The sequence below is a fragment of the Chiroxiphia lanceolata genome, chromosome 19, assembly GCF_009829145.1.
Source record: "Chiroxiphia lanceolata isolate bChiLan1 chromosome 19, bChiLan1.pri, whole genome shotgun sequence".
NCBI classification, from domain to species: Eukaryota; Metazoa; Chordata; class Aves; order Passeriformes; family Pipridae; genus Chiroxiphia; species Chiroxiphia lanceolata.
In genome coordinates, this window is record NC_045655.1 from 3,214,356 (window position 1) to 3,227,010 (window position 12,655).

General features: G+C 54.1%; 1 protein-coding gene across 1 annotated transcript in view; it reads left to right on the forward strand.

Annotated features, from left to right (window-relative positions):
- Window positions 1-2,806: 2,806 nt before the first annotated feature.
- The window catches only part of HS3ST3A1 (heparan sulfate-glucosamine 3-sulfotransferase 3A1), a 33,561-nt gene continuing 23,712 nt past the window's right edge, over window positions 2,807-12,655 (forward strand). Inside the window, exon 1 of the mRNA XM_032706671.1 lies at window positions 2,807-3,366. Coding sequence (XP_032562562.1) covers window positions 2,807-3,366 — 560 coding nt within the window. The remainder of the gene's footprint in view (window positions 3,367-12,655) is intronic.

The following is a 12,655-nucleotide window of genomic DNA, read 5'->3' on the forward strand; positions in this document are numbered from 1 at the left end:
AGAAAGAATCTCAGATTTGCAGCTGTACTAACAGAGCCTACAGCAATGTGGGGTACAGAGGGGTGGAACTATGCACTGTTTCCCTGCATTGCCCTTTTTAAGGTGTAAGACACCTTCCTTCTCTGAGAGCTGTTGTTGGCTCTGGAGCCTCTGGTCCCTTTTCAGCCCCAGCAGGCAGAAACGATGAGTCAGGGTCTGAAAAAAAATCACAAGTTTGCCTTAAATATCGTGGGGCTGTTTTAAATAAGGATATATTTAGCTTATTGCTTTCTAGACACCGAAACTTTTTAAATAGGCTCTGGTCACATTTTCCCTAGGCAACTAGTGACTTTTTAAAGGAAAGCTGAGATTCTCACCACTGTTTCCAGGAAAAATGCTGCAAACAGGAGTCCTGTGATACAAGCCCAGCAGATACACACTCTACACTCTTTCACACCAATTTCACTTCTCTTTTCTGGTTTTCTCCGTTTGGAAGGACCATTTATTCAGACAGAAAATGTAGCATTGTTCTAAGTGTCTAGGAAAAAAAAGTATCATAATAACCAGCATAAAGAAGTCAAACCACTTTGCATTGATCTTGCTCCTTCTGCAGGGCCCACTCCAAAGCCCATTGATGTCAGCAAACTCTTTTCATTGACTTCAATGAGCTGGATCAGAGCACAGATTTATAAAGGCACTTAGGTTCCTAATGATGTAAGTAGTTGCCTAGAGGTGTTGGGGGCCTAACCTGCTTATAGCCTTTTGTAAAACACACCAGGCATCTACTTACATGTTGGAGCATTGAAATACCTGAAATGCTACAGTGTCTTGAAGTCACCAAACACATGGAGCTGGAATCAAACTCACTAATTTTAGATAAAGTGATCTGGCTGCTTTGCAGCTGGGCTGGGTATGGGTTTGGAAATGCATATATTCAAGATAAGTTTCTTTTCTTAGAGAGGAAAAATGCCATAAAGTTGGGAGAAGATCTAATAGAATAATTCATTGCAAATAACATTTGTTATTAATTTTGGCCTGTTTACTATTTGGAAACACATTTTTATTAGGCAGCCAACTCTGCAGATGGCTGATTATAATTCATTGCAATTTTTCCTCTCCTTTTCATTGAATAATTTGTGGATACACCAGCTTTATTTCCAAGCAGTTGAAGTTTAATTCCTCAGCTAGGTCCACACCAAACAGCAGGGGAAAAAAAAAAGATCTAAGTCAAGTGTTTCATGTGCAAGTTTGTTTAAAAATTCTATAATCTATGACAAACATTTCAAATTAAAAGGGCATTCCCACAGGCAATGAAATAATGAAGCCCTTAGAATCAGGCAGGCGAGGCATGAAGCTGAGAGCTATTTCCACATTTTATGTACTCTCAGAGGAGAAGAGCAAATTCCGAGAGCAACATCGTGTTGTGTTTGTAGATATTTCTTACCAACTGCGGGCCAGACTCTGCAGCCAGCCTGGGGGCAACTCGTGCAAGAGAGCAGGGAAAAGGCTGATTCCAGGTCTTTCTCTGTGTGTTCAGTGCAGAGCTCGGTGTAGCTGTGATGCCACAACTGCGTTTTACACCCTTGTCAGTGGTTTCACCGTGTTTAACAGGGACTGTTCCTCCTCCATGTGAAGGCATTTGCCTTTGGAAGGGTGGATGTGATCATTGGGCAAATCGGGAATTTGTTCTCAGGTCCGGCAGGATTGAGGGGGGGAGTTCAAAAATCAAATCCACAGGCAGGTGGACAAAGCACAGTCAGACGGACACCGGGGTCTGAACACACAGCACTCGCTGGCCGGAAAAGTCCCGCCGAGCTCGGCTGTCAAAAGAACCTGTCTGCGGGCAGCGGGAGCTCCCGCTGGGGCTGGAAAGCGGACAGCACCGAGGGAAAAGCTAACCCAGGTAGCTTTTGTGCTATCTCTGTAAGCTCTCTGTGCCCTACGGGGCATCCCGCACCCGCGGGAGAGCCTCAGGGTATCCCTGCACCCCCTGGGACAGCCTCCCGAGGGGCTCCCGCATCCCTCTACTCAAGGAACAACCTCGTGGCCACCCCCGCACCCCCTGGGACAGCCTCCCGGGGGGTTCTCACAACCCTCTACCCTCGGCAACGGCCTCGGGGACATTCTCGCATCTTTCTACCCCCGGGACAGCCTTCCAGGCATTCCCGCACCCCCCGGGACAGCCTCAGGGCATCCCTACACCCCCCGGGCCAGCCTCCAGAGCATCCGCGCACCCCCCGGGACAGGCTCAGGGACATTCCCGCATCCTTCTACCTCCGGGACAGCCTCCCGGCCATCCCCGCATCTCCCGGGAGAGCTTCCAGAGCATCCTCGAACCCCCTGGGACAACCTCCCGGACACCCCCGCTCGCCCCGCAAGGGCTCGGCAGCGCCTTCCCTGCGGGGTCCGCCCCCCCAGCGCTGCCGGGGCCGGTCCGGGGGCGGCTCTGCCCCCCGCCCCCGCCGCGCCATTGGCCCCGCCGCCCTCCCCGCTCCGCCCCAAGCCCGGCGATGTCTCCGCCGAAGTTTTTCCGCGGCGGGCGCCGCACGTGGGAGCCCCGCGCCGAGCCCCGGTCCCGCATCCCTCTCCGGCCCCCGGAGCGGCAGCGGGGGCGGCTCCGCGCTCCCCCCAAACCCGCCCCCGCGCCCCCCTTTTCCCCCCTCTCGGGGGGATGCCCCCCTGAAGCGCGGCCGCGGCGGGTCCCCCGCGCAGGGGATGCGGCAGCTCGCAGCCCCCCGGCCCCGCGGAGCGCAGCGCGGAGGGGCCGCGCCGGGGGGCGGCCGCGGAGCATGGCCAGGGCCCGGCCCGGCCGCCGCCTCGGGGTAGCATGGCCGTGAGCGCGGCGGCCCCCCCCGCCGCCGAGCCGCTGCCCCGCAGCATCTTCAAGAAGTTCCTGGTGATGCTCTGCTCCCTGCTCATGTCCCTCTACGTCTTCTACTGCCTGGCCGACCGCTGCCAGACGCTGCCCGGGCCCATCATCGCCGCGGGCGCCGCCTCGGAGGAGGAGGAGGGCGGCGGCGGAGGGTTGCTGGGGGGCTCGGCCGAGCTGCCCCCCTGGCAGGCGGCAGCGGCGCGGCGCAAGCGGCTCCTGCAGCGGCTGAAGCAGCGGCGGCGAAGGCAGGAGGCGGCGCCGGGCGCGGAGGTGCCGGGCGGGGGCGGCGGGAGCCGGGCCGGCGGCTCGGGCGGCGGGGGAGGCACGGCCGGCACCCTGACCCTGCTGCTGGGCGAGGGCAGCAAGCGGCTGCCGCAGGCCATCATCATCGGCGTCAAGAAAGGGGGGACGCGGGCGCTGCTGGAGTTCCTGCGGGTGCACCCCGACGTGCGCGCCGTGGGCGCAGAGCCCCACTTCTTCGATCGCAACTACGAGCGGGGACTCGCCTGGTACAGGTACGGGACGGGCCGGGGATGGGGCCGGGAATGGGGCCGGGGCCGGGAATGGGGATGGGGCCGTGGCCGAGCCGGCAGTGCCCCCCGCTGGCCGCCCGGACCCGCCGCCCACCCGCGGCTCCCGGACCCGCAGCCCTGTCCCCGCTCCGCAAATCCCTCGCCGATCCTTTTCTCATCCCCCGATCCTCCCCGCCTTGCCCCCCCCCCTCAGCTCCCGTGCCCGTTCCCCAGTTCCTCGGGCACGCTTCCCCCCCCAGCCCCTCGCTCCACCCGTCCTCCCGTCCCCGCTCCCAAATCGCCCAGCCCGTCTCTCCCCGCATTCCCTTCCCTGCTCTCCGTCACCCCATCCCTGAATTCCCCGACTCTCCTCTCCCTGCCCAGCGCACCCCCAGCCTTCCCGTCCCATGCAGGGTCCCTCCGGGGGTGCCCCCCTGCAGCCCGGGGGTGGACCCCGCACACAATGGGAAGAGCAGTGGGTGCCCCATCGCCCTGGGGATGCACAGGGGTGCTGAGGCAGAGGTAACCTACTCCCGGAGAGGAGCACGGGCCCCCCCCAACCTCTTGCTGCTCCCCTACTTTTCTCAGGGCAGGGGGGCTTTACAAAACCTGTCAGGGTGGCTCACCCTGACTCCCAGCCGAGCTGCCCCGCAGCCCCGGCTGCCTCCCCTTGCAAACCATCGCATCGTCACCTCCCACAACCCCCAGCCCAGCGATGCAGCCGTTGGAAGCCGCTTTCCTGTAGTCAGTGCGGAGAAAAAAACCTGCTTCCCATGTAAATATTTCAGCATCCCAATAATGAGTAACCAAAAATGCCAGTTCCAGGAGCGTGACCCCACGCGCTCACCGTGCCTGAGAAATGAGCAAAAAGGTAGACGGGGTTCGGCTTTCAGTGAATTTGTGTTGCTTTAAACAAAATAAAAGGTGCCCCTTTTCGAACGAGCCAGTAAATGTTTAAGCCGAGAAGGTTCTCACTGATGTTGTTTAGATGTTTTCCTTGTGTGTTTTAAAGTTAACAGAGCAGCGTCTCCTGGCAGATTCCTGTGGAAGGGATTGGTTGGGGTGGGGGCGACACTGCTCTTTCTCGGAGCGTGTCTGTGTTTGTGGCTTTCTTGAATGAACAAGCGAAAAGGAGAGGGCTTCGAGTACCCCTGGAGCTTGTTTTACTTTGGTGTTAAGCCCAGCTATTATCAGAGAGGAGATGATGATTTTGGCTCAGCTTGTGGTGACGGTATTGAAATGTGGAGTAGGATAGTACTGACAGTCCGAGTGTTTATATAAAAGTCTTAACACGTGGAAGGGATGAGCTTCCCTGTGTATCCGCCGGTGTCAGGAACACGGCGGGTTTCTGCAGGCAGCAGAGTGTGGGTTCTCCGAGAAGAAAGATTTCCTTTCGTGTGGGCTGAAGCTGTCTACAGAATTATATTTTTAGTCTGTGCTTATCCAATTTCCACATGCTGACCCTGTAGCAGAGAGGAAACGTTAAAAACGAATCTGAAAAACCTCAAGAACTCTAATCAAGCCTTGACTTTGAAAAATAAACACATGGCTGTGGGGTGGCATCTACTGCAATTTATGGTGGATATGCAGAAAAGCTCATTTATCAAAGATGCTCTCGAAGCCTTGAGGAGCAGATGGCAGTGGGATAGACCCGCTTCTGGAAACAGTCCCTGAGCGAGGAGTGCAGACCTAGACAGAGGAGGAGCCACAGGCATTTAGGGCATAGTACAGCCCTTGATGTAGGGGATTTAATTTTCCAGAGGTTTGGTCTTGCTCTTGCAGCTCTTACTCACTGGAGGTGCTGTCCCGAGCGCTCTTTGTGTAATCATTATGTTTTAGCAGTTGGCACATAAGCTGCAGTTTGTTTGTTCTGGTATTTGATGTACTGAGTTTCATCTTTTTTTTTTTTTTTTTGCTTTTTTATTAGCCCGGTGGAGGTTGAGGTACAGTGAATTCTTTGTGTGGGATTATTCCTTTGAGACCTAATCTTGCTGGCTTTGCTTGTATGAGTAATCTTTACTAACACCCGGGGTCCCGGTGCCGTGGCAGAGCCGCGGTGTCAGCCCGCTGGTCACCAGTTACCAGCCTGTTAGAAATACTCACTTAAAAAACTCCCCGTGTCTCTCCGCGGGTCTGCTGTGATCTTTGAGGAGGGTTCAGTGCCGGGGAAATGGCCAGATGTTTGCCAGGGGTCCCGATTCCTTATCTCTGGCATCAGAGGCTTAGGTTTCACGTGCACTGCTGTTTCCCAGCAGTCAGACTAAACAGCATCGTTACAAGGTATAAACACTTGGGTTGGCTTTCAGCGCCCGCAGGAAGCAGCGGGGAGAGAGGCCTGTCCCAGGGAACAAAAACCTGGTGGCTGTTGCAGCGACTCAGGCTTGTGGCTTGGAAGATCCAGCCACCCTCTGCGGCTGATGCCGTTGTCACCGGAGCGTGGAGGTGGGCTGTCACTAGGATGCCACACCAGGACCATGGCAGGGTGACTTGTAGGGTTTTGGGCATGAGGGGGACCACGGTTCCTCCTGGGAACAAAAGAGCAGCTCCAGCAGCAGCTGCTGTGAGGATGGAGGAACTGGCTGAGCTGTGGCTGCAGCAGGAGGGTGATGCTCCTGGAGCAGCAGGTCAGCTGGTGGTACCTGTAGGGCAGAGGCTCGTGAGGCACAGGCTTGGTGACAGCAAGTGGTGTCACCTACTGGGTTGCCACACAGTGCATGGAAGCAGTATCCATTAAATCGAGTGGAATAACGGCTCGGCTCTTCCAGCCCTGGGTAAGGGGCAGCTGTCCTGCCGAGGGGCTGACTTTGTAAAAACCATCTGAGGGGTTTAATTTGGTGAGTGTGACACCTCCGTGTGTACCTGTGTGTGGGTTGAATGTCAAGGGGAGTTGTGAGTGCTGAAAGGAGCTTTCTCTGGTTTGGGTTTGTGAGTCCCCTCTCCATACAGGGACAAAAGGAGGGAGGGGACAGCCCACAATGCTCGCATTGACTTCAGCGCCGAGATCGCTGCTGCAGCCCTGAACAAGGCTATTGAGCTGACAGAGTTCAATAGCAGGTGAGCACGGGCTTTAATAGAGTTCAACTGCCATCCCCCACCCCAACACGGCTGTACAGCCTGGGGAAAACTCCCGAGAACAGGGGCTGAGCCAGTCATGTAAAAGAAATGTCTGGATTAAAAGAAAATATCTGTGTTTGCGGGTGATACTGCGAATCTGGCTGGTTCCCTCTGATCCTTTGTTAGTCTCGCGCTGATTGAGCTGCCTATTGGAATGTCATTATACTGTCAGTCACCCCAGGAACATTTATTTCGTGTGTTTTAATCTCCCTGCCTCTGTAGCACCGATGCCAATTTCAGTAGAGCGAAGCCAAGCTAATGTCATTAGATCACACTCAATCCAGGGGAAGATGAAAGATGATTCAAAGTTACCCCATCAGGTTGGGAGTTTAAGTATTGCTCCTCCCTGATGCTTCCAGAGCTGGGGAGTTCTGGCTCCTAATTAATGTCCTCTTGGGGTTTTTCTCTGAGGCTTTCTTTTTTTTTTTTTTTCTCTTGCTTCTTTGTAATCTAGGCAGGCACTGATGTTTCTGAGTCAAAGGGAACAGAGAACATCTCAGTTGCTGAAGAGGTCTGGGATGGAGGAAAGGAGGTTTGTTGGGAGGGGATGTGCTTACAGCAGCTGCGAGCAGCTGCATCCCTCCTTGTGCCATTTCCCATCCTCTGTGCCTCAAATCTGGGTGAAATCAGAGCTGGGTATGGAGGAGACAGGCCACTCCTGCAGCAATGGATGGCCTGGAGGTCCTGGGGGGCTTGAGGTCACCATAATTCAGCAGCACAGTCTGTGAGTGCTGTGTAAGCATGGGAAGGAGGGTGGGAGTATAGGCACGGTGGGCAGGAGCGCATGGATGGTGCCAGGGGGGATGTCAGGGCAGTGAGTACAATTTGTGGAAGGTGGAGCAGGACCGTGTGGCCATCGGGAGGAAAGACCTTGTCAAACCCCCTGGCCTAAGGGACATGCTGTAGCAGTAGTTGCCTTTAAGTGATCATCTCTCCACCTTTCTCCAGCCATCCTTGCTGCCTCTGCAAGAAACACCAGGTCTTTGCCTGTGTTCAGGCCCAGAATGTGGCTTGTGCTGTTGGACATGGAGTTTGAGCCAGTTTGGGTTTTTCACTCCCTGTTTGTCTGCATGCCTGCCTGTAGGAAGGTCTGGTTTAGCAGCACCTTCTCCTTGCCCTGGGAACATCTCATCTCCCAAACACATCTGAATTACTAATAGATTCAAGTGCAGCCTGCAGCAGTTTCTCTGGAAATTGCAGCCTTGGACACGCTGAAGAGGATCAAGGCCCTTGTTTATTTATTAGCTGTGTAATCAGACACCTCCCATACTGAGCTCCCAGGGCCAGGTGCTGTATAAAAAGGGAACAAAAGGTGGTCTTGGCCCCAAAGCACAGGTAATTCACTGTAAACAACTGCTGGAGGTGGGCTGAGCCTGGCACAGAGAGTGTGTGCCTTGGTTGGGTGGTGTGGGCAAGGAAACATTGGAGATGGAGGATGAGGTGGGTTTATGGGTGATTGAAGGGAGGTCTCTTTGCTGGGGAAGAGCAAGGGGGAGAAGGAGCATGTTGGAAATGCTGATGAGATCAGAGTTGGGGTCACTGAGACTGTATGAGACAGTAACTGGTTCTGGTGCTCATGTACTTTGTCACTGCCTTTGTGAGTGATCTGGGCTTGGACACTCCAAGGTACTTCAGTAAAGACCTGAAATAGTTTGAGGGTTGACTGGGGAGATGTCTTGGCCTGCCTCAGTTTGCCCATCTGTAAAATGGGAGGGAAGTCACTGCCCTGTGCAGGGGTGGAACAGCAGCGTTGTGGCCCTGTGGCACCTCACCTCACACAGAGGGGAGGAGGTGTATGAATTCTGAGCTTGTTGGGCTGTGCTGTGGGTTAAATAACACCCAAAGCAGGTGAACCCTACCAGAGCTGCTGGCAGAGGTCCTGCAGCCTTGGCATGGCTTTGGCTGGCTGTCCTCTCACTGTGAGGTGCAGTGGACCTGCAGTGGACCATCCAGGGATGGCACTGTCCAGGCACATGCTCCTCACAAGATCTACCTGCAAAGACCTGGGGCTGGGCTTTTCCCCCTCTTACTCCTTCAAAAGACCCCAAAGGGGTTATTATTTTTGGTAACTCTTTTAAGCTTTTTGCATCTCTATGTATCCCTTCTGTTTTCTGTTATTGGATAAATTTGAATCCAGGGTTTGTGTCTGTTTCTAATGATGGAATGAGCTCCTGAGTTGGCATATTAGAAGTCAACCACATTCCCATCAGAAGGCATCAAAATGAGTACTTGGGATTTTATTGGACTCTTCTCTCCAGGTCTGCATGGGGATATATATTAGGGAGGTTCAGAAGTCAACAGACCCATCCTCTTTTTCAGTACTGCTTCACACCCTTGTCCCTGGAGGGGATCAGCACCTTCCCCATCCACTCCATGGCTCTGCCTGAGCCTGGGGTGCTGGGAAATGGGGCTCCCCTGGCCCTGCCTGCTGAGCAATCATGAAAATATGGCCTCGACTGTCCAAGATGTTGTCAGTAAAATTCCCAGAGCCTGCTCTTGTGGAAAGCAGCACAAAGCTCCAGCTGGCTGGGGCAGGAGCCCATTTATGGCAAAAATTGGGATACACTTGAGAGAAGCAGCTTAAACCACTAGTCCCCCTTTAAGGCCGGATTTTGCAAATCCTCACCTGTGCACATAAGCCTGTCCTGCTGCCAGGCTGTGTTGCCTTCAGGGGGTGGGGGGCTCCTGGGAAGTCATTATATGGAGTCTGGGGTCCAGGGCCATGCTCTGGCCATGCCATCACCACCAATATGTCTGTTCAACACAGCCCAGCTAGGATTTCACCCCGACCTTTTGAAGTCTATAATAAGAGCAGTTAGGTCTGGGGAGGGGGAAGGGAGCTGGTGCCTTTCCAAAGAGTTCAGAGCGAACAACAAGTGATCAGAAAACCTGAGAATAACCCCCCATGAGCCCCCTCATCAACATAGACATTGAAACTCCTGAGCTGCTAATTATGCTTTTCCCCTGGAGAATCCTGAGGTAACCCAAGCTGCTTTTGCAGGGAAGCAGCAGAGGCTGGTGAGAGGCAGCAGGGGCGGGTGTTGTGGCCATAAATCTTGGCAAATTGTCTTTATGTGCAGGTATTACGGGAGGGAAGTGGATTAGGTTGCAGTTAAAGTCGTGTAGCTGAAGTTGGATACCGGGGTCTTACCCTGTTCCAAAGCCCCATGTGGGGCAGTGGGGGTGTTCATTCAGGGTCTGGGGGCATCCCAGGGACTGTGACAGCGGCTGGTGGTTTTGCCTGTCTCCTGCATAACCCACCCCCCAGGAAATTCGGGTTTTGATGGTTTGGAGTTAAACATATTCAGCTCCAAACTGTGCCCACCTGAGCCCCGTGGCTGCCGAGGGCTGTGAGAGCAGGACGGTGACCACAGTGAGAATATAAATAGAGTTGCTCGAGGAAGTGAATTATCCTTGGCATTTCTTTCATCAAATGATGTGATTCTGCAGGAGGAAATCTTTCAGCGAAAGAAATCGCCGGTTCCCTTCGTGCACGGCAGGACCATCCTTCTTCCTTCCTGGAAGTGAGGAGATTCATTACGTGCTCTTTCTGTTGCAACACCATCTGTTGCAGAGACATAAAGATCCCTGCTCAAACTCCCCCAGGCTCGAGGCTGCTGCTGAGTATGTCTCTGGTGGGAGATGGAGGAGAAACTTCCCATCACTGCCCCGGGGGGAGCTTTGGAAGCCTTGTGTGGTTGTTTTCCCCACGGCCGAGCAGCTGTGCCCAAACATCGCATAAGAAATTCCCACTGGGGCAATTCCAGGCATCTGGACACCTTCCTTGCACCAATCCCTGCAGTTTTTGGATGCCAGCACAGCAGCTTCAGCAGAATCCTGCCTGGCTCCCGACTGTGGGAGATGGAGCAGCCTCCCCTGTTCCAGCTGTACCCATTGACTCCAGTTCCTGTTGGCTGGAAACTGGGATGTGAACAGTCAGATCAGGACCACAACTGCCCTTCCCACACTCCCTGAGGAGAGATGTTCAGGTTCAAGCACAACATCACAACGGGAAGCTGGCTATTTATTTATTTATTTTCATATATCTCTCTTTAGTGGGGTTGTTTTTTGCTGAAAATCCCAAAAAACCAGGCTGATGTTTTTCTGCCATCGCCCGTTGGAAGAGGGCTCCCTCCCACAGCCTGTGCTCTCTGGGGAAGCCTTTTATGGAAAATTATCAAATCCAATAGTATTGCTTTCCATGTTTATCCCTGGTTTACGTGGGTCTGTGTGCTCACATCTGCAGCTTTGGGCTCTCAGTGTTGTGTTTTGTCATCACTGTTTCACTTCTGCTTTCATGGTCTTGTAACACTGAGCATCTTTTGACATTATTTAAGCACTCTTGCACTGTCTGAACTGGACTGTTTGGAAAGCCCAGTCTGAGAGAAATCCCCAAGCACTGGCATGTTCCAGCTCAGTAAAACAATTGAGGAAACATGTGCATTTTCCACCTGGGGGAACCTCTGTGTCCTGACCCCTCCAGGGCAGGGTTAGCAAGTGAAAGGCAGGAGATGCAGTACCCAGGAGAGGTGGTGTGCAGGGAGCAGAGGAGGTGCCTGGCTCAGCTGAGACCCCCAAAACATGCTCCAGATCAGTGACCCCACACTGCTGATGTGCTTCAAGCCTTTGTAATGTCCAGCAGCTGGACATGCTGCTTTCCCCATTTTGCATCTGGACTTTGCCTCCATAGTTGTTCCATTGGTTGGCAATTTGCTCCTTAAATCCCTTTGGTTTCCAGCGCTGCTGGAGTCCAGGTTGGACCTTGCCAAGTTTTGTTTAACCCTCAGGAAGAAGCTGTTTTGGAGGACCCTGGGTCTCCTGGTGCAGCAAGGCACAGCTTTCCCCTGCTCCTGGGCGACCTGTGCCCGTGTTCCCCAGGCCTGGATGGGGGAGCAGAGGATTGTCCTGGGTGCAATTATTGTTGTGCCATTAACACACTGGGATTTGCACAGGTAAAACTGGTGATGGCAGGAGTGGAGGAGATCTCCCTCCTCTGAGACACAAGTGCTGGGTCAGAGGCCTTATCTCTGGTGTTCCTCACTTCCCAAAACCTCCCTGGTAGGGGATGTTGGCAGAGCCAGGGCACAGCTGTGGGTCTGGCAGGTGGTCCCTGGGTTAGTGCCGTGCCATGGCCATCGGCAGCATTGGTGGAATGTTGGATGCTCCACTCTGCCAGTGGGGAAACAGGCAGAAGAGCACATGTGGGCAAGACTGAGCACATGGGACCTCTTGTCCTGTACCTCCAGCTGCTGCTGCTCTCCTCTGACTGTGGCAGGAAGGGAGGTTGGCTGGTACAAGCATCAGCTGTGGGTGTTCAGCGTGTGCTGAGCTTCACCAGCCCTATCCCCCCGGTACTGCTCTGCAACAACTGCTGCAGGATGTTCCTCAACCTGTTCCTGCTGCTGAAGGTCAGGAAAAGTTCCCCTGACTCCTCTCACACAGGTTGAGGGTGCTAATCCCCCTGTCTGGGCTAACTTCCAGCTCAGGTAGTTCTAGTCTCTGCCCCTAAAAATTCACTCTGCAGTTTGAGCTGGCTCCAGTCATCTTTGTTCCCTGTCCACAGACCTGCTGGGCACTGTGCTGCTGGCACAGACCCACCACAGAGCTCAGGGTGGTTGGCTTTTGATGGCTGGGAAGTGGTTGTTGCTGAAAGATAATTTGAGGTTTTTCTCTGTGCAAAAGCTGCATGTCACAGCAAGGCACAAAGCGAATGTTGTGCAATAACCCTGCCCCCTTGCACTGCTGAACTCTGCTGTGTGAATATGAGTATTTGCCCATAAATGTTTGCCTGCTGTTCAGCAGTCTTGTACCTGTGTGACAAAGGTTGTTAGTACCTCCATCATCCCTAAAGGAGGAGAAAAACAGAAAAGGCAAATCTCACTGCCTGCAGCAGGCAGAGCACAGGCAGTGACATGCAGAGCCGGGCCAGAGGAGTGTGATTTGGGGTTGACAGCTGGTGCAGACACCTCCTGTGCAGGGCTTGGGAAGCCTTGGCTTCTGTGTGTTGTTTCCACCAGCACCTGGCTGCCCTGTGTGCCCTGTCCCAGCCAGCTTCCCCAACAGGGCAGTGCCACACAGAGGAAGAGGAGGAGGAAGATGCTGAGCACAGGCACGTGTGCACTTTGCACCATGGTCTGGGCAATCTGGGTATAAATGTCCATCAAACCCTTGCCCCCTA